Below are 24,668 nucleotides of genomic sequence, written 5' to 3'. Positions count from 1 at the left end.
TCATGAATCAATCTGTCATGCTGTCACACCGTCTGGTGGATTTATTTGTGACAACTAGAATGTAACCTGTTAACGTTTAAATAAGTTTATTAGAACAAGCATAACTTACTTGCTTGAATGTGACAGTTTGTTCATCTGAATGTTTCTGGACCTTCTCAAGCAGTTCTTGTCACAGCTTCTGAATGCATTGTCATCTTGAGCTTGTTCAAACACAACATGATAAGTGAGGACATTTCTCAGTGGCCTTCTGGTACTGGGTGCGTGCAGGAAACTCAAACTGTATAAAAGTGCAGTGTTGTTATTTCTTGTCATCATCCTGCTTGGAATCTTGTGTTTGTTAATAAAGAGCAATTTGCCTTAATAATAATGTTTAACATCTATGTGATTTTGACTTCACGAACCATTGTATTGTTGCTGTAATGTAAGTAACAATAGTGTCGTTTATTTTAATTTTTTGTCACACATACTGTATATTCAGACTGAAAGGTTGTTTAAAGGCTGAGGGTAGCTCCTGAAAACTGCATTAAGACTTGGCAATTTTGTGATCATGAAATGTAAACCAGGCACATCTGTGCCCATAAAAGTCTGGTTAACTGATTAAAGCACAGTCACCGTGGCAGCTAAGCTTGTCACTTTAATCTTGTTGATAGCCAGCTGCTTCCCCACCGTACAGTCTACACGATTAGATGCGTTTGCTTTGTAATGGGACGTCGCTGTCCCAAAATAATAGTTGTTAAAACCCACCAGTCTCCTTAAATGTCAGCTTTTTTCTCCCACCTTCATCAAATCATTGGCTGGCGCCGCAAAACGTGGGCCAACAAAGCTGGAGACACAACATGGGGAACACTTCCTCCTTGCGATTTATCATGCCGTGTGTGTCTTTGATAAATTAGATGGTTTAAAGGGAAGCTTGAGGCCGACACCTTTTTTATAGAGGGTTCAGAATGAATTAGTTCATGACATAAATTGTGAGCCAAGCTGTTTTTTTGTCCTTACGTATTGCAGAGATGGTGGTTGTGCTGTGAGGGAGCCACTGGCAGATTAAGAATATTGACGAGATAGATGCAGATGTCTTTTTGGATCTGGGATTCCTTTCTACGTATGACAGAGTTCATATGATAGTTTTACCGTACTAGTACATCCGTAATTTCATAATGCACACCATCATCAAAATCTAAAAGAATGTCAGATTTAGAGCCAGGTCTTTTATGATGAGAGGATATCATTTACACACCCAGTAAAGCAATAACTCATCTCTTCACCCTCACACCCAAACCCTCTGTACGCTTGCCACGCGTTGCAGTCAGATCCGAGTGGCTGCGGGGCAGGATTGTCCTGTCAGCAGTGGGCTGAATGCCTGATTCAGCTGTTGGTGCCACTGCAGTCGTATCCAGGATGGATACGAGGCCGTATTGCTGCGGCACACCGCTCAAGTGGGTGAACCTTTGCTCTCCAGTTTCAATCACTTTGAGCTCAAAGCCCAATCAGTTGTACATCTTCATGTCCATGTAAAAAATAATAATAATACAGACTTCCTGTTATTGTCCAGGTATCCCCACAGCCTTATTTCTATGAGACTGCAGTGTTGACCAATGCACTCCTGTGCTGTCATCAGTGTAAGCAGGTGACAAACTGTAGTGTATACTGAAAGGTTTTGAAATAAACTGTATGACTTAGCAGAACTGTGGTATTGTATGAGAAAGTCCAGTGTGACAGAGAAGTAATAGTATGTTTGACTATTGCAGTGAGACACTCGTGAAGAGCAATGTAGTAATCTGAGCCTCTTTTTGTCTGCCATACTGATGTACAGACTGACAGGTAAAGTCAGCTAGTAATCTCGGTGGAATATACTGTAATTGGTTGCAGATGAAATTGAGGTCTTAAGTGCACGGAGGTAGCGGGTACAAGACAACCAGCAGAGATGGAGGTTTGCGAAAATCCAGTTGTCTAAAGATGGGGAAATAGAAATAGTAGAAGTCATCGTCATTGCAAACAAGATTTTTTAGCTTAGCAAACATATTTAAACAGACATACTTAAAAGGAACCACGACTTTGCTCTATATTATTTATTTGGTTGTTACTAACATAACTATGAGATTCATTTTCAAAAATCATTTCCAGTTAATTACATTTTGTAGAAACTTTATTTGGACGTACGCCGCCATTGTTAGTTACGTCGCATCGCATTCCGTGCGTAGTGATGTAGAATGTCGGCGGCTCACTGCCGAGCAATGTGAAACGCCTATAAAGAAAGCAAGGTAAGTCTCGTAGCGTTCCTAGAGAAACAACATGCGATGCCGTGCTCTTGTCATAAACCAGACACATTCAAGAGTTTCACATTGCTCGGCAGAGAGCCGCCGACATTCTACGTCACTACGCACGGAATGCGCCATTCATCGGGGTTCCTTTTGAAAAAAAAAAAAGACAACTTCATATTTAGCAGCCAATCATCTGCTCGCAAATACCAAATCAAGCCGATGATCCATTGATATCATTAAACATCTGCATTCTTCTTTTGTGATGTTTTTCCAGGCTTTCATCGCAGCTTCCTTCACTCTCCTCTTTAGGAAATGCATGCTCTTTAGAGTTTAAGTCTGGAGAATGACACAAAACAAAACACCTATCAGTCACGTCCCAGTATCTTTGCTCACACAAAACAAAACACCTATCAGTCACGTCCCAGTATCTTTGCTCACCTGAAAGATAGGGAAAATTCAATGAAATGTATCTGATGAAAATTTAAATTCCTGGAAATCAAAGCTGAACTGTTGATCTCTTGTCATATTTTAATGACTGACTTTCTTCAGAATTGTGAATGTTCATATTGTCTTATCTTTGACGAAAACTAAAGCACTGCTCTTGGCTTTGCGATCTTCAGACTCAGATTCAACTCAGCTGTGACAAATGTTCCTAGTGATGCAGTTATTACAATTCCACCGAGGAAAGGTACCTTGATCTTTGGAAGGAAAACACAGCGCCACATCAAAGATGCTCTTGTGACATGAGAAGTGGTAGTCGCTGCGGAACATTGTGTGTGTGTGTATATGCCTTCGCGACACATTGCGCAAGACCTAGAGAGTCTGATGGTGCAATCGGGAAGAGAAGGCACCAGGAGTGTTACCAAGCAGCTTCTTCTCTATTACCTCCCTCATCTCAAGCGCAGCCAGTCGAATCGTTTCTCTTCTCAACATGTTTGTGCGAGAGTTGTTTACTGTTGCCAACCGCTCTGTTCTCACCTCCAATTCAAGCATTTTGGCAGGGATTAAATGCAGCACATTCAGGCAGAGTCATTTTAGCTCTCCTCCTGCAGAGATAAAGATTTATCCATCCATCCATCCATCTTCTTGTCCTCATTAGAGCGAATTGGAGCCAATCCCATCTGACTTTGGGCAAGAGGCGGGGTACATCCTGGACTGGTTGAAGATGAAATGCAGTATAAATTTGAACACTTGTAAGACTAATGCTGCAAAATCTTGAAGGTTGTGCAGCGAGGGTGACCATGGCACCAACTATTTCTTCCTACAAACCGCAAACCTTTTACATGTAATGAATAGAGGTAAGACCTCGTCCCCGACTCGACCCACCAATCAGTGCCAAGGAAAGACCCCGATCACCCCACTGTAAAAAAAAGTTGAGAAAATGTAAAATATCATGGCAACATGATGCAAGAGATGTTTGAGTTTTCTCAACTTTTGCCTACTGTTTTTGACTTAAGGTTTATAAATTCTGACAAGAGTTCTGCCAACTGAGATCTTCTTGTTCACCTAAAGGATAATTCTGGAAGGCTAACAAAGAAATTTGGATTCCAGTGCCATGTATTTCTGCCTTCGCCAAATGCAGATATTCTTGTTGAATAAACATACAATTGTTCCTTCAATGCCGTGTATTCCTAAATTCACCAAACACAGATATTCCTGTTGAATAAATGGTACTTCATGGTAGCACTTTTTCACTTTAAAAGGCCCTCAAAGCGCTTTAAAGCGTTTTCGACTACTCATTCACCTACTGATGACGCAGCATCAGGAGCAACTGGGGGTTCAGTATCTTGCTTAAGGGTACTTTGATGTGGTCACAATCAGCCAGAGGTCAAACCCACAACCTCTGGGTTGGGAGACAACTACGCCAGGCCCATACTAATCATACAATTCTAACTCCAGCAAGTTTAAAATTTACCGATAGAAATGAAAATGTATGTTGCTGTAATTATATTTGAAAAATGCTCACTAAATAGATATTGAATAAAACAAAGCACAACTGAAAGTTATCTGAAATCTTATTTATTTTGTTGAACAGTAACTCAAAAAAATTTCAGAATGTCAAAAAGTTTTCCTGGTTTCTTTTTGGGGTGCTTTGAGCACCGCAGCATAGATGTTATAACTGAAGTCCAGAACTAAAAAAGACAAAGAAAGCATTGGGGTGTCCTGCAACACACAATCACTCATACACGTCCCAACACGACACTCAAACTGCAGACCAGGCGAAAATCCGTCCAAATAATTCGGTTTACATCCAACTTTCACTACGGATCGTCAAATTTTCTTTGGGGGACCATTACACGACTCAGGCTGGCTCAGGTGCAATCGAAAGTCCGTTAGGTGGAGTTCAATTTTTTTCTTCTTTTATTTAGAGGTAGAGTTCAAATGTGTTCAAACTACTATAATAATCTTTGTTGTGCTGTTCAGAAAATCTGGAGGGTGCGGAAGCGTTGTAGTTGTCTTGGCGTGGTTACGGCCGACACTAATCTAGGCCTGATTATTTCTGCAATGCTACAATAATAACTTCCACCAATAAACTAAGAGAAGAAGGAGACGGAGAAGAACTCCCCCAGAACTGTGACATGTAAGAAAATCTAATTTTTAATGCTTAATTTGAGCTGGTTGCGTCACTTGACAAAGTTTGTTTACTTGAAAAACATTATTTCAACACTCGTCAGTTCATCATGATAATAATCATGACAGAGTGATGGAGCAAATAAATCATTTCCAGAACTGAAATGCATAATTTCCCAATGGTTGTAAATCACTGCTCTAGAGTGATGCATGGCTCGTCCTTTGTTTCCAACAAGGAGTTGCTAATCTTTACAAATGTTTTATAAGGACATTGTATCAGAGCAGTGTTCTTATAGGCCAGCTGTTGCCATGAGGAAGTCACTCATTTAGCTGCTAATATGGCGAAGAACTGTGTTGTTCTTCACACATGACACTAGCGGAGGTTTGTGTACACATAGGCAACAGAGATAGCCATAAATGCAAAGACAGGAGCAATGGTTGGCTGACAGGCCACGCCTCCTCAGAGCAGCAGCTAACATGCTGTTGTCCCGCTGTTTCCATGGCAACGTCTCCGAGGTGCGGCTCAGCTCCAAAGCGGAGTGCTGATTCGAGGTGGGGGAGGGTTTAGGAAGCAGAAGCAGGTGGTGGGTGGAGAGAAACGGGAGTACAGTTGGAGAAGGATGTTAGGGCGTGGGGGCCCTTGTGTTTAAATAGCGCGAACACAAGGAAACCAAACGCTCACGTCTGTTCACTCTGTCAGCGTGAGCTCATGGAAACAAGCAGCGTTGAATCACTTTGTGTTTCATCCACTGTGCACATGCTTGATGCTTATGTGCAAAGTAGCCTACATGGTCAATAGCATTTACATAAATACTGTAGCGTATTTCAACCCACACATAGATTTAGCTCGCCATGTTCACTGCCAGACTTGAAGGTTGAAGAAAAAAAAAAATGCTTCACCAGCTTTTAAGTGCTCAGCCCACCTTCGTTTGTCTTTCTTTCATTAGGGCATATTTAGACGCGCACATGCTTTTTGAGTTGCTATTGTTCAAGGCTGTTTTTATACTTTCAAATGATGGGACTTTAGAACAAACAGAGGCTTTGTATATTTTATAAATGTATTCACAAAGGCAAACAAGTGAATTTAAGAAACTAAATTTAATCCGAAATGAATCGATCAGACTATATAACACTTTTCATACCTCAATATGTTGCGCAAAGTGTTTTGCAGTACAAAATAAAATCAAGCAAAACAAAATCCAATGCCTCCCACACACATAAAACACACACACACACTCAAATCCTCACATATATCCCGTCTCCCACAGAACATATGTTTGTCCTGAAAGGAAGGCACCTAAAGCGCTATCTACTGCCATACACAAAACAGTGCATATGCTGCATTTTGAGCTAACAATACTTACAAGGTTCTTGTAACTCATAAAACTGAGTTGGCTTTATTCAAGCTTTTAAAAGACTTTACAGGCTATAACAGTGAGATCAAATCTTAATGTGATTTAATAACCACATGTCTGTTTGTTCTTCTCTTTCGGCCAATTTCTAACAGCAAAAAGTAAAAGTAGCCTAGCTTGTAAGACAACTGTTGATGCTAATGTTTGCTTTGGTTAGGGTAACCAGACGTCCCGTTTTGGCCGGGACAGTCCTGGTTTTGAGCCTTGGGTCTCGCGTCCCAGCAGATTTTGCCAACCTCATTGCTTTGTCTCGGCATTACGCAGGTCTCGTTCCAGCGTCCTGTATTTTTCTATGTTGTGTATGTCACAGTTGTCATTGCGATTCATACGATAAACCCATTAAAAGGGAATTTAACTGTTAAATTTCTTCCTATTTATTTCCATTAATATTTATTTGAATTGTCATTTGCGTTCGCATCTACTCAATAGCAGTCAAGCATTGACCAGAACTAGAAGTACTTCCGGCTTTCACTTCTAAGAATCATGGGAATTATAGTCCTACTCCCCATTGCGGTCGCCTCTAGCCGGTCAGACAACGCAAGCTGACATTTGAAGCGGTATATTTTTAGGTAAACGGCACAGCCAGCTTTGGCACAGTGCAAAAAAGTTAGGATAATGGTGGGTGCATGGATTTGCTTGTTAAGCGCTGTTGAACTGTCAGCCAAGATAGCATTAGTATTAGCGATGCAGATAACTACCCCTGTCGGCCGTCTTTTACTTGTCGTTGAGGAAGATTGAGATAATGATTAAATTAGGTGACATTTATGTGTATTTAACAATCCGGGTTTTCAATTTTGAAAATCTGGTCACACTAGCTCTGGTGTTTATGTTCAGTGCAACGTGCTATTTTACATTTAGCTGAGAACAGTTGGGTTGCTTCAGTGATAAGCTAAATATATGGTCTACTCTATGGTCTTCTTCTTTCAGCAATTTTTTTCAAAACTAACTTTCCATCTACATGTTCAAGCAATGAGGTCTCGCTTCTTTCACATGCATCAGTATTATCGTGGGGCCAGGAATTGGGGCACTCATAATAGTTCCATGTCGCCTGGGGTGCGGAAATAGATAAGTGCAATTGAATGTGTTGCGTTTTCTGTAATTAATTCTAATCAACATGGTAAACCCCCAGCCCTAGGATACACTAACAAAGTGGGACAGGATACTGTCATTACTACGAGGAATATTTATCATAGCAGTAAACAGCAGTTTTTTTTTTTTTTAATTTTCACTCACATTTGTAATCATCAGAGGACATTCTAGAGGAGGTGGCATCCCAAGCCATCGTAATGTGTATCATATATCAGAAGAGATGTAGCTGGCAATGAGGCAGAACCAGCAGAAGGTGAGAGCTGAGATCTTCTACATTGTGGTACAGTATTCCGACGACTTTCACAAATGCACACACGTTCAGACACAAATTACAACTACACAATCTAAGTACCTGACAGATTTCTTCGCCTAAGATTCTATGGAAGAAGCTTTGCGGAAATCTGTCGTGGTTATCAATTTTTTGGGCTCCAATTAAATCTATTTTTATGACCTTGCTGTGGTGTGTTTGAGTGTGTGTATGTTGAAGTGTCTGAACCGTAGATGGAACCTGCTTGCTTCTGTCAATGCAGCAGCTGATGGGAAATCATTACAGATCCTGGCAAATTGCCAGTATGTGGTAACCAAGGCAACCACACTGCTCCATCCATCTTGGCTGTGGTGATGTTTAAGAAGAGCCTCGATTTCTACGTAACACTCTCCGTAATGGCTTCTTTGATTGGCACATGCATATGAATAAGCCAGGATCAAGGTTGCTTTGGCTTTGCAATGGTTGATAACATATGCATTTGGATGTGGATTTGTTTAAAGGGAAGTCCTTAGAGAAATTGGCTAATTAAAGAAACCTTTTACTTTTAACATTTTATTTTTAAATGCTATTTGCGCTTTGGTTGTAATTAATTTTTTCCTGAAGTTCAATTCAATTCAATCACATTCAGGGGGTTGCCAGGTCGCTATGTATGAAGATGTTCAATTTGGTGCTGTTCCAAATTAGAACAGTTTGGCCTTGGAACAAGATTTCCGCTCCACTGAGTGCCGTTTTTGTGAGATGATGCCAAGTAACTTGTGAGTCATCATGTAGTCCTGCTGTTCTCTGTGGTCAAAACGATCCCAATTTCATCACTTTCAGAGCATGTTGACTGTTATTGTGTTTAAGTGTTATGACATTATACAAATATGATGGCCCAGATAGGCATTGATTACAGTGGTAGAGCTACATTATCAGTGAAATGTCATGTCCTGATTATCCTACTATCCTATCCTTCTCAACGTCTGTATTCTGGTGTATCATCTATGTAGTTTTACATCAAATCAAATTTTAAATGTATTCATGTAGGACCTTTTATATACATAAAATGCAACTCAAAGTGTTGTGCAATTAAAACATCCATCATAAAACATTAAAATGACTAACATCAATTTCATGCCCAAGCACGTAACACTTTTAAGGTGGTAAAAACTGATCTTAATTAAGTTCTTCACACATTGTGAGCTTAAAAAAAAAAAATCTCTTTTTGGTAAAAGTTTCTCTCTCTTACCTTAAGGGCCGATAACTAAAACTTCTGTTTTGTCCTGGCTGAGCTGTAGAAAATTCTCTGTCATCCATGACTTAATATCTAAAATACAATTTGAAAGGGGTTATCAATAGTCCTCTTGTCATCAAAAAATGCAGCAATGTACAGCTAGGTATTATTAGTGTAGCTGTGAAAGCTAACACTGTGTCTCTCGATGATGTCCTCCAGGGGGAGAATATAAAGATTAAAAATTATTAGGCTTAAAATTGAACCTTGCACCTAACTTCCCAGTCTTCACCTTTGTCCTCTTTAATGGTATTCATACACCTAATTTAATGATCCATTCAGTGGCGTCTCTGGCATTAAAAGTTGAGTGGGGCCCAACAGTGGGCACTTAACATTCACAAGCAGCAAAGCCTTAACAATAAACTGTGATTCAATTCAAGATCACAATCCGATGGAAATGCGCTATATAAATGAAGTAGCCTACCATTTATCCATAGCCTTACAATTTAATGCTGTGAATAAAAACTTCAAATGGTTTAAAATAGGGCTGTGCAATTAATCGAAATCCAATTGCAATTTCAATTATTACACTCCAGTAATTGAAATTATTTGTATATAATTCTTACATTTTTAATTTGTCTTAATATTTTTAAATGTTTAAGCATTTTCTTGTTTTGTATAAAAAATTATTTTTTGAATAATCGTGATTTAAATTCTTACCAAAATAATCGTGATTATTATTTTTTCCGTAGTCGAGCATCCCTCGTTCAAAATAAAAATGCTACTTACCAGTGCTGTTCATTTAGCTCGGTTTCTAGCTTAACTTTATTTCCAATTGGCCAGATTTTATTTGCTGCTTCAAATTCAGCACATGGAGATGTTTTACTGAAATTACTGAAAAGTTTGCTGTCCACAAGCTGTGCTGCTATAAGGTGGTCTCACCTCCTTTTGAGCCACAAGCTTCCTTCATAACTGTTTTTCCTCTCTGTTTTTTTCAGTGCTGCCTCTCTCTCTTGAGAGATTACATCATCAACAAATCTACTTCATTCACATTGTTGGTTTGCTATTACATATAGTCTCTTTGCTCTCGATGAAAACTACTTACTGCTGTATACTGCGGCTGCCGTCCGCCAAAACTGAGTGTGTGTTGGTTGGGTCTTGACATCACGTGACATCAGTCCTGTATTTTAATTGGATGACGGGCCCAGTTAATGTGGCCCCATGCTGTCTTTTGAGAGCATCTTGGGACATGCGCAGTGTGATTTGAGTGGCTCATAGCTTTAAACACACGCTCCGGCCCTATTTCAGCCTGTTTAGAAAGATAGACCATTGAACTTAAAAGAAGACCAATTATAAGCCTGCTTAGTGCTCAACAGCGCCATCTGGTGGCGACCGGCCCCCCTGGCCCCAAATGCAGAGACGTCACTAGATCCATTACAAGAGCTGCCTTCACAAGGATATTAATGCTCAATTGTAGAAGTATACATTTAACAATGTGTTTATGATTGTGAACATTGACATTCATAATTCATAGGTAATAATAGGGGTGTGTAAAAAAATCGATTCTCATAAGAATCACGATTCTCATTTAGTACAATTCAGAATCAATTTTGAATGTCACAAAAGTGATTTTATTAAAATTATTTTATTCTTTCTTGCTCTTGTTAGTGTGTGCCTTTACTGGGAGCGCTGTTCATGATGTACCCGATTTGGCCACTTATGGGGCAGTGTGGGTCCGCGCGTTCTGATTCACTGTTAAATTATAGCCACATTAGAGAGTAGAATGTAAAAGTAACAATCAAGTTATACCAGTAAAAAAAAAAAAATTGGCAGCGTAGGAAGAGCATATGCTGGTGAGTAATGTTAAGATTCTTCGCTGTATATCTTCCTGAAAAGTTTTGTATGAATAGCCGTTCTTTTGAGTGATAAAAGTGTTGTGGGTAGTGCGCTATTTAGCATTAGCGAGTCAGACATCTATTTATTGCATATCTATTTATTGAAGCAGAAATCATTAACAATCAAATCATGTTGAATCAAAAGTCATTTCATTACATTCCTAACCCAAGGGAGATTAATTGATTGATTGATTGATTAATACTGACATCAACCTTTTAAAATATGTTTTCCCTCATTGCTATTCTGTTGTTACTGCATGTGTGTGTGTGTGTGTGTGTGCTCATGGGCTGCCTCTCTGGAATGTGTTCAATGCAGGGTATACGTTGTTGTCACTTGTCATTAAAGTTAACCAGCTTCAACCATGAGATAGTTATATATTGTCTTGAGACCAAAAAAAAAGCTCCTCTATAACCAAGTTCACTGGCTAAAGATTTTAATGTAGTGTTGGGATTTATTTGCTTCACCCTCCTTCAGAACCCATCTTGAGATCCTTTTAATTCATTATTGTGTTAATGGCACTCCTCAGAGGCTAAAAGCTTTTCTGTGGTCCAGGCGCTAAACAATTTTCGGATCTTTCTGATTATCAAGGTCAGTGCAACTCCAACTTTGCATAGATGTTATTTTTACTTTTAATCACATTACTTGATGCCCGCCTCCCCTTTTAACATCTTACTATTTCACATATAAAAAGACACACACTTATTAATATGCTTCAGTAGTTGATGCAGGTTTTGGTGACTGATGCTGTTAAGTATTGCAAGCTAATCCTGCTCTGTGAGCAGCCAAGAGGAAAATCCTGTGGTGACTGATGAGAGCCGATTCATCGCATGAATGCTGCTCATGTGCCATTTCTTCTCAAACAATTTCTTCCAAACATTTCTTCCAAACAAAATACACCTACACACAAGTGCGCTTGCTTATTCAAGCTCGATGTTACATATTCACTGACCTCTAAACTGTTACTTTACAGTAACTTCCCTTCAAATTTGGTTCCGTAAAAATATTCATTTGATCCATTTTGAGGCCTGAGGGAAGTTTGGTTTGGCTTATCCTATTGATCACATTTATATTATTTTCCCATATGTGTCACAGCATTAGAAAATGACTCAATTACTTGATGTGGCATGAGGGTGCAAAATAATAATTGACGCCAGACTGAATTTTAATTTATCCTCACAGTTTGTGGTCTCTTTAGAGTTATGGTAATTTGAATATGTGCAGTGATGAATATGTTTATACAATGAATACATTTATTTTACATACAGAATAGTCAGGCGGCAGTTTTAGTTTGTGAAGCTCTCCAAATGTATGTGAGCGAGTCAAAATGAAACATTTGAATGCTATTCATCGTTACTGTGCACGACGTCAATGTGAGCAAAGATTTGGATGCAAGACTAAAACACGATACATTATTTTCAGTGGCCATGTCACTGATATGGTGCAGGTGAGGCGGTAAGAAACAAATTGAATGTCATGTGAGGAAAATCAACAGAGCCAAATGGGAATATGTGAAAAAAATGAAGCTGGATGGAAAGCAGGTTTCCCATTTCTGAAATATTACACACATACTCATTGCTTGGATAGCAGGGAGTATATACGAGACCGACATGAAGTATATTACATGAATGCCGCATCAGGTATTGCAGCCTGATCTCTGTCAAACAAATCAAAATTAAATTCAAATTCATTCAAGGGTCAAAGGTTTAGGGGTGCTGAGCTCTCAGCCAGGCAAGATTAACTGCTTTGTGCATACTAACGCAATTTCATTCCCACATTTATGAAAAAGAAGTGTAACTCTTTTTGGTCATGCGCATCCAATCAGTTAGCTTGTCACTATAGCACCTTGTCTTTCATATTAACACACATATAGGATATAAAGGCTAGCTTAGCCCATTCCGATAGAAACAGAATATAATGTTGTGACTGTGTTTTCGGTTGGGTTATTGCGATGCTGTCAGTTGCTATGGTCCTGTATTTGTCACTCTTATTTTGTCATATATGCCTTTATTCTGTCATATAGAACTGAGCATGGTCCTAGCTGGAATTGCTGAGTGACACTTTTGTCAGAACATCAAGGTTTCTTGGCTAGCTGACTTCCATGTGTTCTGCATCAAGCCTAAGGTTTCTTGGTCAAGGCTTCATTTTTGAGTTTTTTTTTCGTCAAGTTTACTTTGTATTTGTGGCTGCGTGGCTCAGTGTTAAAGGGGTTGTTGATCTCATGCCATTGTGAATATGTCGACGTATCCTTAAGCAAGATACTGAACCCTCAGTTGCGCCTGATGCTGCGCCATCAGCAGTCGAATGTAAAGCGCTTTGAGGACCTTGTATGGTGGAAAAGCGTTATATTTAAAAAAAAAAAGGACAGAAAAATGACATATGGTGCTAACTCTGACCACCGGAAATGTTTCCTAGCTAGAAAAAAAAGTGTCAGCTAACTCCTACCTAACAATTGAATTGCTGTAATTTTGCTAAAATACTGTGTTGTGTTTCAACCAAGTACTGCTTGCTTAAAAAGGACATACATTTAAAAAAATATATAATAATAAATTACATTTTTTTTTTTAATTTTGGGGTGCTTCAGCATTCCCAAAAATGGGCTACAAATGCCCATGGCAAGCCTTTGATAAAGAGTCACACTTAGGTTGCAGAGATGTCAAGCAGATAATAATATAATGTACAAATATTTTTAGACAGCCCATCTCTAAACCAGCGTGTGGACTATGAGGATGATCACTGCTGACAAACTGGCCGACCAAATAAAGGAGTAGACAAAACAAAACTAGAAAAAGAGACACTGACACATATTCTTGTCTACATAACATGAAGAGAAGAACTCAAAACAATGCCGAGTGACATCGCACAATGACAAGCACAATCTACAATCGATCATATCGATATTTGCCTGCCTGTATTAGCTTGCTCGCTCAGGATAATCAATAATCCTTTTCTAATTTTTCATCCAGGTCTTGTATTGGATTTTATTAGATTGTGCGGGGTTGTAGTCAATGAATGTTAAACTTAAGTGTTATTACCAGTTATGATTTTTATGTTTCCATCAATAAAAATGAGGCCAAAGTGAATCAAGTTTACCTTGAATGTAAACATGACTGTATTCTTCTGGGCTTTTGTTTTGTGTTCCTTTTTGCTCATATCAATTTGCTCTTTCAACATCCTTTGTGTACTCTTTCTCCCAGGTTCTTCTCTCTGGGCTTATCGGCGTGGTGTCGTGGAAGCGGCCACTCTCGCTGGTGGTGAGTATTATCTGAACGCCTGCACCGCTAATCTGACAGACTAATTCACAAGAGGCAGCCTTTTATTGGGATGCTTTATTTGTGGTCAGATAGGGTGACCAAAGGTTAAGAATAAAGCTCAGTACAAAAGTGGAAATTGTATATAAGAACTTGCTGAAGCTACAATTGCACAACGGGAAATACAAATAGAACAGCCCATGTCAAGGTAGTTTTACAAGATATATTTGAACTAGAGGTGTCAAAAGTGCATTAATTTAAATTTCCTTTAACGCCATTAATTTTCTTAACGTGCGATTTATGACTGCCCCTTACTTGGAAAGCCTGTACTGGGGGAATTCCATTGCAACGCAGCAGACATGTCCATATCAAAACTTATCAGTAATAAATTTAATAATAATGCACATATTTGTGGAGACGGGTCAAGTTGTATTTTACAATTGTAAAAATTTGCATAATTTCACAAGTTACTTCATGTTAAAGTGTAGATTGCTCTTAATATAAAAAGACAAAAAATGCACTGAGCTGTCACCAACGTCTGACAAACGCAATTATGCCATCTAGTGGCAGAAAAATTACCTCAACACAAATCAATATCACACGCTATTTTTTTACTGTACAGTACAGTACATCTTTTTAGAGAAGGAATAGAAAGCAAGGAATAGAAAGCATTCGAGTCTGCGTGTCAATTCACACCAGCTGCATTTTTGCGCATATGGTGCGGAAGGGATGCGGCGCTCTGGAAGGTTTCCGCAAGTGTTCTATTTTTTCCGGACGCCACATGCGGAACGCCTGCGTATTTTCATGAAGCTGAAGAAACTACACGAGCCAGACAGGAAGTCGAGCGTCGGCATTGAGGTGGATCCGGTATATTTCAAAATAAAACCGTTTGCGAACTCATTTTTTAGGGGGAGAGATGCTAGCTAACTACATACATGAGTTGGACATTTAAGACAAAAACGAGCTCAGAATAAATTGAACATGACAAAATAACACTATTTAAACACAAAATTTACTTACCCATGGTAGAAGAGCCATGGTAGAAGTCACAGAAATAATGTTCAAGAGCATATCGATGTGACAACAGGCAAGTGTGGCTATTGTTTACAAATAGGACTCTATATGCACGGTTGTTATCGCGTGAACTCAACTCTCCAAAGTGAACCCCCGTGATCTTGTGGTTTGGCGGGTTCAGATTTCCAGACACGGACAGCTCACGCAACCCACGCGGTTTGAATTGCAGTCCGTGCGGCGGCCGTACGGAAAATGCACCATGGCTGTTCCGCAGTCAGTGTGAATAGGGCGTTACTAACTAAAGAGTCATCCCAGCAGAGCAGAACAAAAGGTAATAACTCAACTCCTAAAATGCTATAGTAAAATTCTTCTTTCCAAAGGTATTATTGGGAGAGTGGGACATATTCCTTAATTTGTGTTGTGTTCATCTTCGGCAAGAGATGAACAATTCAGCTTTTTTTCAGGTATTTCCATCTAGAACTGATACACTATTTAGAAGATATCATCTTTTGCTTGAAGGCACCCATTTTTCATGTGAGCAAAAGTATTGTAACATGATAATTGATCTGAGTTTTGTCTACACACAGTTTCAGATTCGGCTTTTGCTTGTGAATCCTATACTGTATATTTGTACATGTTTAACCACCTGACAGAAAGCAGTAAGTCAATCAGATCCATGACACAAACACAAAGTCACACAGCCATAGAAGATAGAAACCGCCAGTGAATGGTTAAACAGGGTTATCAAGAAAAACAGTAGCAGTTAATCACAGAAACACGATGAGAGCCTCAACAAACTACAACAACCTCAAATGTTAACCAATGACTTCATGAACAGTACAAAGGCTACATCACAAAATATAAAACTTTAATTAGCAAGAAGAATAGGAAGGGAGGCTGAGCACGGACTGGGTTTGCGTAACTTCTTACGCTTTGTGCATGTTACTTTTCATTGATGTAAGAATTAACTCAGAAATCTACATAAACCTTTTGTCTGTCAATTGAATGGAAAAGAGATGCCAGTAAAGTGGTTGGGAGAACTTCCATCAAGTATAAAGATAAAATCCCCAAAACAAAGTGCCAAAACAATACAACAAACAAACATACTTAAAACCAATAGAGCTCATTTTCTCACGGAACATGGAAAAACATTACAATAGACGAGTCGTGTATCCGACATTTAATACGTAAAATCCTGGAAGTAAAAATTCAACTTTTTTTTTTTTTTTGTCTCATATTTTCTCATTATCTTTTGATACCAAACCCAAATGTTTTCAGTCCAAGGCAAAAATAAATAAATTGGTCTCACTTCTTTAATACTTTTGAAGGTGAGTGCATTCGGTCACAATGAATAAATATTTTATCTAAAGCAATAATTATAGTTATTTGTGTCTTTGGGTGAAATTTAATAACTTGTGGAATGTTTACATCCCTTACTTTATTATTTTTTTCTTTGACAACAGTAACTGAGCTGACTATGGTCATGAATAGTAAACAGTTGAATCCTTTTTTCTATGCCATGAAAGCAAGTTTCATATTGGCCAATCACGTGGGACGATGTACAGCTCATTGGTCTGTCAGTTGACAGCCTTTGATTAAAAATCATTTTATCTCTAATTGACTCTGCATTCCCTTTCTCTGTGATACATACAGTAGATGTAAATGCACTGTAAATGATTTCTGTAAACCTTTTTAACGCACTGTTATTTAAAGTAGGAATACAAAAAAAAAGAGTGCAGTAAAGGTTCAAGCCTCTCATCCAACTATTTCATGCTGTCTTAATGCCATAAATAATCTCATCTCAGTTCTGCAGCTTTCGCACATTGTCTTCAACCTCCTCATCTCTGTATCTCTTGCTCTCTCTCTTTCTCTCTCTCTCTCTCTCTCTCTCTCTCTGCAGATTGCCTTTTTCGCTTCCTTTAGTTTTATCACCCAGCTAAGCAGATCCTCTGCACTCACATTTCTGTCTCCCTTCCCCCAGCTTTCCTTCACTTTTGTGTAACGTTAGAGTAGAGAAGAGATTTGATTCATAGCCGCTCTCTAGGATCAAAGAAAGCATCCCATCATTTCGATAGTGGAGTGGAAAATTTCCATACACACACACTGCACTGCACTGCAACACAGATAAATCCTCTTTCTTTTCGTTCCTTTATAAGCATGAGCGATTTTCCAGATTAGTCTGTGTCAGTCCTGTCCTTCTTTAGGTTTATAAGGTAACGTGTCATGTGCATTTTGTGAACGTTGCTTGCTGGTAATGTTCAGTTCTGGCAGGCAGAGTTTGACTGGCATGTGTGACTTTTTAAGACCTTGCACCAATTCACCTCAAAACAGAGGGCTGGCTGGTTTTCGAGCAAGGTCATGCCACATTATTTCAATCGGATTTAAGTCCGGGCTTTAACTAGGCCACTCCAAAATATTGTTCTTTTTTTTTTAATCACGCCATTCAAAAGCTATTGTGTCTTTGGGTGGATTTTGTTTGACCTTTTTGAGATGTTTTGACTGACATCATTTCGTCAGAAAAGATGTATAGTATGTAATTTCTTAATTGAACAGGCTTGGAGGTCCCTTGAAATTAGCGTTCCCCCCAAAAAAAAAAGGATTATAGTGCACACCCTGTGATTGGCTGGCAAACAGGTCAGCTGACACTAGCATAGAAGCACCACGTCTACTCTGTTGTGAGCTGACAGTAGAGCTGGGCGATATGGCCTAAAATTCATATCACGGTATCTACTCCATCCCTTCATGGTAATGGTATATATCACGGTATAGAATTAAGTGTTTTATTTTTTATTTTATTTTTTTAAATAAATAATTAGCTTACTGGTTTACGTAGTCCTTCATAAAAGCTAAATGGATTTTAAAAAAAAAAACAATGAGAGAATACATTTACTTTGGATAACAACATTTATTGTGCAAATCTCAGATCAAAATTATTAACTAAGCTATCAAATATTTTGGTATACAGCTATCCTCCTGAAAATTCTAGCAAATAATCGGGTATTTTGATAGAAATATATATTCTTGATTCGTTAAAGAACACTTATAAATACAGAAGACAAAAAACACATGTAATAAATAACCAACTAGTTTTCACTTTTTTAGATAATCAACTTTTTTTCCCTTTTTTTTTTAACTTAAATTTAAACTGCACTTTAGTAGCACACTATTTTCCTCTCAGAATCTCTCCCCATAGATGTTGGTCTATGCGACGATACGTGACGTGAACCACAGTAGCGATTTTGAGGAATTTTAGCACTGCCAGCTAGCGCGGCTAGCTTGCTGCTTGCTTGATTTATGTCCTACTGCTCTTAACTGGAGCTTGAAGGTGATTTCAGGACAAAGTTGTGTTGCTGCCGTCTGTCGCAAGTTTGGTGCCGTCACAAACTATGAATAGGCGAGTCACGTCAGCCCTGCTGCATTATGCCGTGGTGACACTTAACTCAACTTTTACTACTTGGCAATTGTGAGGTTTATTTAGAAATTTAAGTTTCTCTCACCGCGTTAGCGCCGTGTACTGTCATGCATACTGCCGTTCGCTTGACTACGACTTCCTCAGTAAACAGATGTCACGTCCAATTTCTGCTGTTCTGCTTTCTTTTCTGCTATGCGCACTTGTTTACAACTGACAGTATGCACGTGTCGACACTCAACGTCAACATGTGCTGGAGGCACTCAACGTCAACGGTATGCTGTGCAGTCAAAATCTCTACCTTTGGCAAAATTTATACCTTAAATTGTACATACCATTTATATCGCCCAGCCCTAGGTGACAGTACCACAATAACTTTCTATTTTTGGATAGCAGCGTGTCTACAGTTGGTCAAGGGAGAGACAATAATGAGCTCAACATGGAGGGTATCATCCAGGACAAGACTCGCACAAAAACATTGGCCGTGGCATTTTGCCTTAGACACCCCCTCATAAATAGCGGAGTGCAACCAACTAGTGATTTATGTATGTGTTGCTTGAAGGAATGTATTTTACTTTTATCCCAGCTTTGCTGGACTTGACAACTATAGTTACATTTTCTAAAGTTGTACATTGAAAACGTGGTCATAAATAAATAAATAAAATGCTTCGAGCTGTAGCATTGCAACATTTGCATACAAATATCATAATCAATAGTTGTAGTTATAGAAATTTAGTGTGTGTGTGGGGGGGGTTCTTGAAAAATATATAGCATTTCATTAACCCATGACCCTAATGTAGACAAGTTGTATAGAAAATGAATGGATAGAGATTTGATTAATCAGTATGATATTCTATCCACCCATTTTCAATACTGCTCATGGCTGCACTTGCCTCCTCCTAGAATGTCAAAAATGCATCTCAAAACTGTGAGTGTTCAACCTTCTAAATGCATGTGACGACTGGGACTGCATCTCTGTTTGCTTCTCCGATCATCTCACAGGAAATGAGATGCAGCTGAATGTTTCCAAATCACTGAATTTTTTTTTTTTTTTTTTCACATAGTCCGTGATGTGTTCAGTCAAGTGTCCTTGACGTATGTGCATTCACTGACTTTTAAAGCGACAGGTTGGACCTGGAGTGGGTCAAAGAAACAAAGAATGTCTAACCTTCTTCGAGGCTCTCACCACTGTCATTCTTGTCAATGTTTCTGTCGATGTTGTGGCTTCTGTTGTGGATGGTTCTATCTTATCTGTGTCATTTGATTGACTAGTCCAGGATGTAAGCTGCCTTAGGCTGGTACCCAATGCCAGCCTCGATCGGATTCAGCTTCAGTAAGATAAGTGTATAGACAATGGATGGATAAATTGTAGGGATGCAACAATAACGTCAATATCATGATATCACAAGAACAAAATTGCCACTATTGTGAGGTTCATATTGTGATAATTTTTCTATCATGATGTTAGGATATTGTTGCATCCCTAAAATTGTTCACAGATAGTAATGTAAACATTGAAATTACAAAAATTCTTATACACCCTTCATAGATAGTTGCTTCCATAGAGGGGCACAGAGGTGGGTAGAGTAGCCAAAAATTGTACTAAGAGTAGTGTTACTTCAAATAATATTACTCAAGTAAAAGAACGGGTCTCTATAAAGACTGAACTCGATTAGTTCGTGAACGTGACATCACTAGTGTCCGCGGAAATGCTCCCACACAGTCAAGCGGAGCGCTTACGTGAAAATACGGTAAATCAAATTTATGAATGGGGCAGTGGGTAACAACTCTATTGTAGCCCAATATAGCGGAGTAAGAGTAGCATTACTTCTTCACACATCTACTCAAGTAAAAGTAAAAAAGTATTGTGTGTAAAAACTACTCTTAGAAGTAATATTAATATTTATGGTTAAACATGCAGGCTCTCAAAATGAATTTCAGCAACTTTTTGATATCATTAATGGTCACATATTTTTGGCCATGGATGTGCGTTGCTCTAACGAAATAGGGAAGGGACTTGTACAAATAAATAGAAACTAAGGACAAATACGGTAGCTGAACTGATACATGGCCAAAAATGATAACGTACAATAAATGTAATTTGTTTGTGATCCCTGTCCTAATGCATATGCATATGAAATGTTTCATTAAGATTCATGCAGACACAAAACATAAAAGACATTTTGCTTCCCTCTTTTTCATAAAATTCAGTTTGCTGTGGGTTACACTGTTTTCTTACAAGCTGAACACAAACACTTGGTGAGGAGACATTCGAGTCATATTTTCTTTACACACTTCTGCTTCACATGACAAAATACAAACCTTAAAGCCCACTTTGTGGTCTCAATGGCACGCACGCGCACACATACAACACAAAAAACACACACACGCACACACTTCAGAAATGTAGTTAATGCTGCACACAATAATCATATCCCAATCACTTTCCATACGGCCCATATTTCTGTAGGAGGCCTTTTGTGACAGCAGTGCAAGTGTTTATGAAATTCTGTCTATGTTTCATCCCATGACCCTGAGAAACCATAAACATTACAGTACAGAATGAATGAATATACTGTACAATGTGACAGAGGAAGATGGTCCAGTGACCAATAACAATGAGGAAGCAGTGGAATAAACCGTACAATCAAACACCAGAGCAGCACAACAATCTAGAATGATGACAGTGCCATCTTTGAAAGTGTTCTCATGATTAAATCATTCAAAACATTATCAGACCAATTAAGGCCAGTTTGACAGCTGCTGGAAGCCTCTCTTATTCTCTCTGTCACTGGCAGGGATTATTTTGGGTGTGTTTGCAGTCTCACACTGAAGCCGGGCCAGCCTCAGCTAAAAGTGGAGCAACTTATTGCTCTGGGTCCCTGGTAGCCCCTATGGTGGCCTCAGATTGGCAATATTGACTTCCCTCGTGCATCCTACCTAACACATCATGTCATTCTCTTTCTCTCTCATGCTATGCCATTGCAATTGGTTAGTTTGTTATTTTGTCATCAGAATTACGCAGAAATGTGAGCTAAAACAGAATTTTACATTTATGCAAATGGTCCAGTGACAATCTGTGTGTGTCATATCTTGTTCTCCATTAATCAGAATATAGACTTGTATCTAAATAATGCAGCCAAATACGTACATTCAATAATTCTTCTATTAGCCATATTCTCAGCGGCCTCGTAACATAGAAACAAAAATGAACTGCACCTCTCGTAGAGCGTCAACATTACAATTGTCTTGTAGAATGATATTAGCTAGAAATAGCTGCTATATTTTAGTGGGTAATGGCATATGAACACACAACAAAATACTACTGTTTGTTTTGAACACCCACATTGGACACAATAGTGTTGATGATCTTCCTTATGAATAGAAATTTGGATTAAAGGTTAAAAAAAAAAAATGATTGAGAGAGCTGTTTTCATTTTTTTTCCAATATTTTTTGGGTGTCTTCTTTATAATTATGCCCCTGTTCATTATAAATAGGAGTTGTTTATGTTGTTTATTATAGTGAAGAAGCTACACAATGAATTTTAAGTACACAGGGGGGTGTCGATGTGGATGTAATGTGTTTTGTGAGTGGGACTATTTGGGGGGTGGGGGGGACATTATTGTAGCCTTTTTCAGAAATGTAATTTGCAATTGAACACTAAATAAGCAATCATTCTGTTTCCTAATAAAGAGACACAAGTCTGCAACACAAATACTGTAAGATCAAGCAAAAAATGAAGCTACTGTGGGACTCTATAGGTGATAATTAAAGGTTTAACCGCATAATGTCATTGTCATGATGATTATGTTGTCAGTTGCTACGTTCTTAGTGATGATGTCTACAGTTGCTTTGCAGTCACTATATTCCTGTAATTGTCACTGTTATTTAGGTTCTAAATTTGTGACATTTAATTTGTCATATAAGTTTTTATACTGTCATACCGAATGGTGCATTGCCCTAGCCAAAGTGACTGAATGACACCTTTGTCAGTATGTCGAGGTTTGTCTCAGCATGTTGAGGTTTCTTCCATGTGTTCTGCAGCCAGTCCTGCTCTCTGTAAAGACTCTCTATTTCCCAATTCCCGTTCTTGTCTAGAGTTTAGTTCCAAATTCACAAAGGTGAAAACAATGTTTCATTATTTTTTTATTAGCTATTTATGCATCTCTTGCATCAGCAGATCCAAAGCAATAAATATTTTACATTTTAACTTGATGCAGATTGAACCTTTCATCAGTAGCTGTCGCTAATATGCAAAGTGAGTTTTGTTGATGAAATGCCGTATCAACAAAATGCATTAAATATGTTTTATATGGAAGTCAAATACGATGCCCATTTGACAATTGCATAGGTGCCACGGGAACTGTTTCTAAAATGTTTACTATTTTGCCGATGCTGACATTTTGCATGGACTGTATTTAAAAAAGGCAAAATTTCCCTAAATGATTGCTGCCTTGAATAACAATAATAAAATCAAATGTAGCACACGGCCTTAATAATGTGGACACTGGACACATTCATAATGGCTCTTTTTTGGCTGTGGGTTAACAGCACAAATGTGCTCGCTCTAGTCACTGTTCTATTATTTTCCTTCACTAACTCTGCAAGCTGCTTGGTGTCATAGGGAGAAATGTTTGGGGGAAGTCGAGGCATTCAGGCAGGTTCCAGCAGTTTGTATTCTTTTGTTAAGTGAATGAGCACTGTGCGGTCAGGTCACTTGTCATAAACCAGGGAATTGTGGTTTGCACACAGTTATATCAGCCATATTTCACAGTCTAATGAATTGACTCTAGCACAGCCAACAAGCATGCCTGCTTGCTGCTCTCCCTGTAACTCTCTGTGTCAGGAATGCTGTAGTCTATACAGCAGACTATTAAGTCCATCTTTCCAGCCAGCCATGCATCAACAAGTATACATATCGCTTATTCCGTGAAATGTCGCCGATAGCACTGGAGGGGGGCGGGGGAAGGTATTGTCTCAGCTGCCTTTGTCTTCATTTATTTTGTCAAATGCTTTTTCCATTAAATTAAATAAATCAATTCAAAATGTCTAATATAACCGTTCAAGATTTAGGAACACAACTTTAAGTGCAATATGAGGTAGAAACATTCTTCTTTTATACATGGTCCATGTGTAAAATAACAAGGTATTTAATGGCTTAAAGTTGAGTTTAATATTTTTCTTTTTTAACGGGCAACAGTGTTTTATAAAATAAATTAAGACAAAGTTCTATTTTTCTTTTTTTTATTATTTTTTTTATAAAAGACCCCAATGTGCAATTTAAGGCACATTCCCTTCATTTAAACATTGAGAGTGAATAACAAAGTAGCCATGGTCCACAATATTGAAAAATAATTTAAGTAAGTCAGGTAGCAGCTGTCAAACTCATTTACAGCTTCCTACCAGCCACACACTCGTTGGTAATGCTAACAACTAGTCCCTAGCTGTTTACGTCAGAGACTTCTGCCTTATCATACAATGACGCCGTAATTACTTAGCGGTTTCTTAGCGTCCTAAATTAGCGATCGAATATGAATTTGGGATAGCGTTGTGTTGATGTTGGTCGCAACTACAATGTCAATCAACTACGGTAAAGAAATCCAAAACGTCTAAAAGGGAAGTCAAGCTAGCCAACACGCTACGATGTGGGCCAACTTCAAAGTAAAAGGCTAATAAGGCTATTTGCATTGCCGTCAATGTATTACTGTATTTGGTAAACTTTATTTTGAAGTTAGGCTTAATGTGTTACGTTGAGCAACACCTGTCTTGACATGAATGGTATCGACTGTGAATGCGCACCACCAACCAACCTGCGGATCGTACGCGATCTGAACCGTGGGGCCTGATCCGAACCAATCACGGATCAATAATGATCTGTTGCAGCACAGTCATTACAAATCCATCCACAAAAAGTCCTATGAAGACACAAACACCCGGGGATAAAAAATGGCGCTTCAGTGTGGAACCGGTCTGGTGGAAAAGCGCCGTAACAGTTATAAAGGTGCAATCTTTCACTGTAGTTGTGCTCTGGGTGTTGTTAACATGGACGTTGTCAGAATTGCATGTTTGTTTCTTCTGGTGTAAAGTGTTAAAGTTGCTGAAATAAAGAAATGTGTTGTTACTTATAATGTTCGGAAAGATGACTGTATATGCTCAGATTGGCTTCCAGTGAAAAAAAAACGATTGTGCTGTAAGATTGCCGATCAGCAAGCATGTATTTGTCCTGATTAGAAGGCAGTGTTAAAAAACAATTTCTACTGTCTGTTCAAGTCCAGTTCAAGTGGCAGACATT

General features: G+C 38.7%; 1 protein-coding gene across 2 annotated transcripts in view; it reads left to right on the top strand.

The window, feature by feature from the left end:
• The window catches only part of fam189a1 (family with sequence similarity 189 member A1), a 97,375-nt gene that overhangs the window by 34,922 nt on the left and 37,785 nt on the right, over window positions 1-24,668 (top strand). For both annotated transcript variants that reach the window (XM_077563786.1, XM_077563785.1), the window contains exon 2: window positions 13,899-13,955. In XM_077563786.1, the coding sequence (XP_077419912.1) occupies window positions 13,899-13,955 (57 nt within the window). The remainder of the gene's footprint in view (window positions 1-13,898; window positions 13,956-24,668) is intronic.

The sequence above is a fragment of the Vanacampus margaritifer genome, chromosome 4 (assembly GCF_051991255.1).
Source record: "Vanacampus margaritifer isolate UIUO_Vmar chromosome 4, RoL_Vmar_1.0, whole genome shotgun sequence".
NCBI lineage: Eukaryota > Metazoa > Chordata > Actinopteri > Syngnathiformes > Syngnathidae > Vanacampus > Vanacampus margaritifer.
This window is presented reverse-complemented; position numbering and strand designations above follow the sequence as displayed.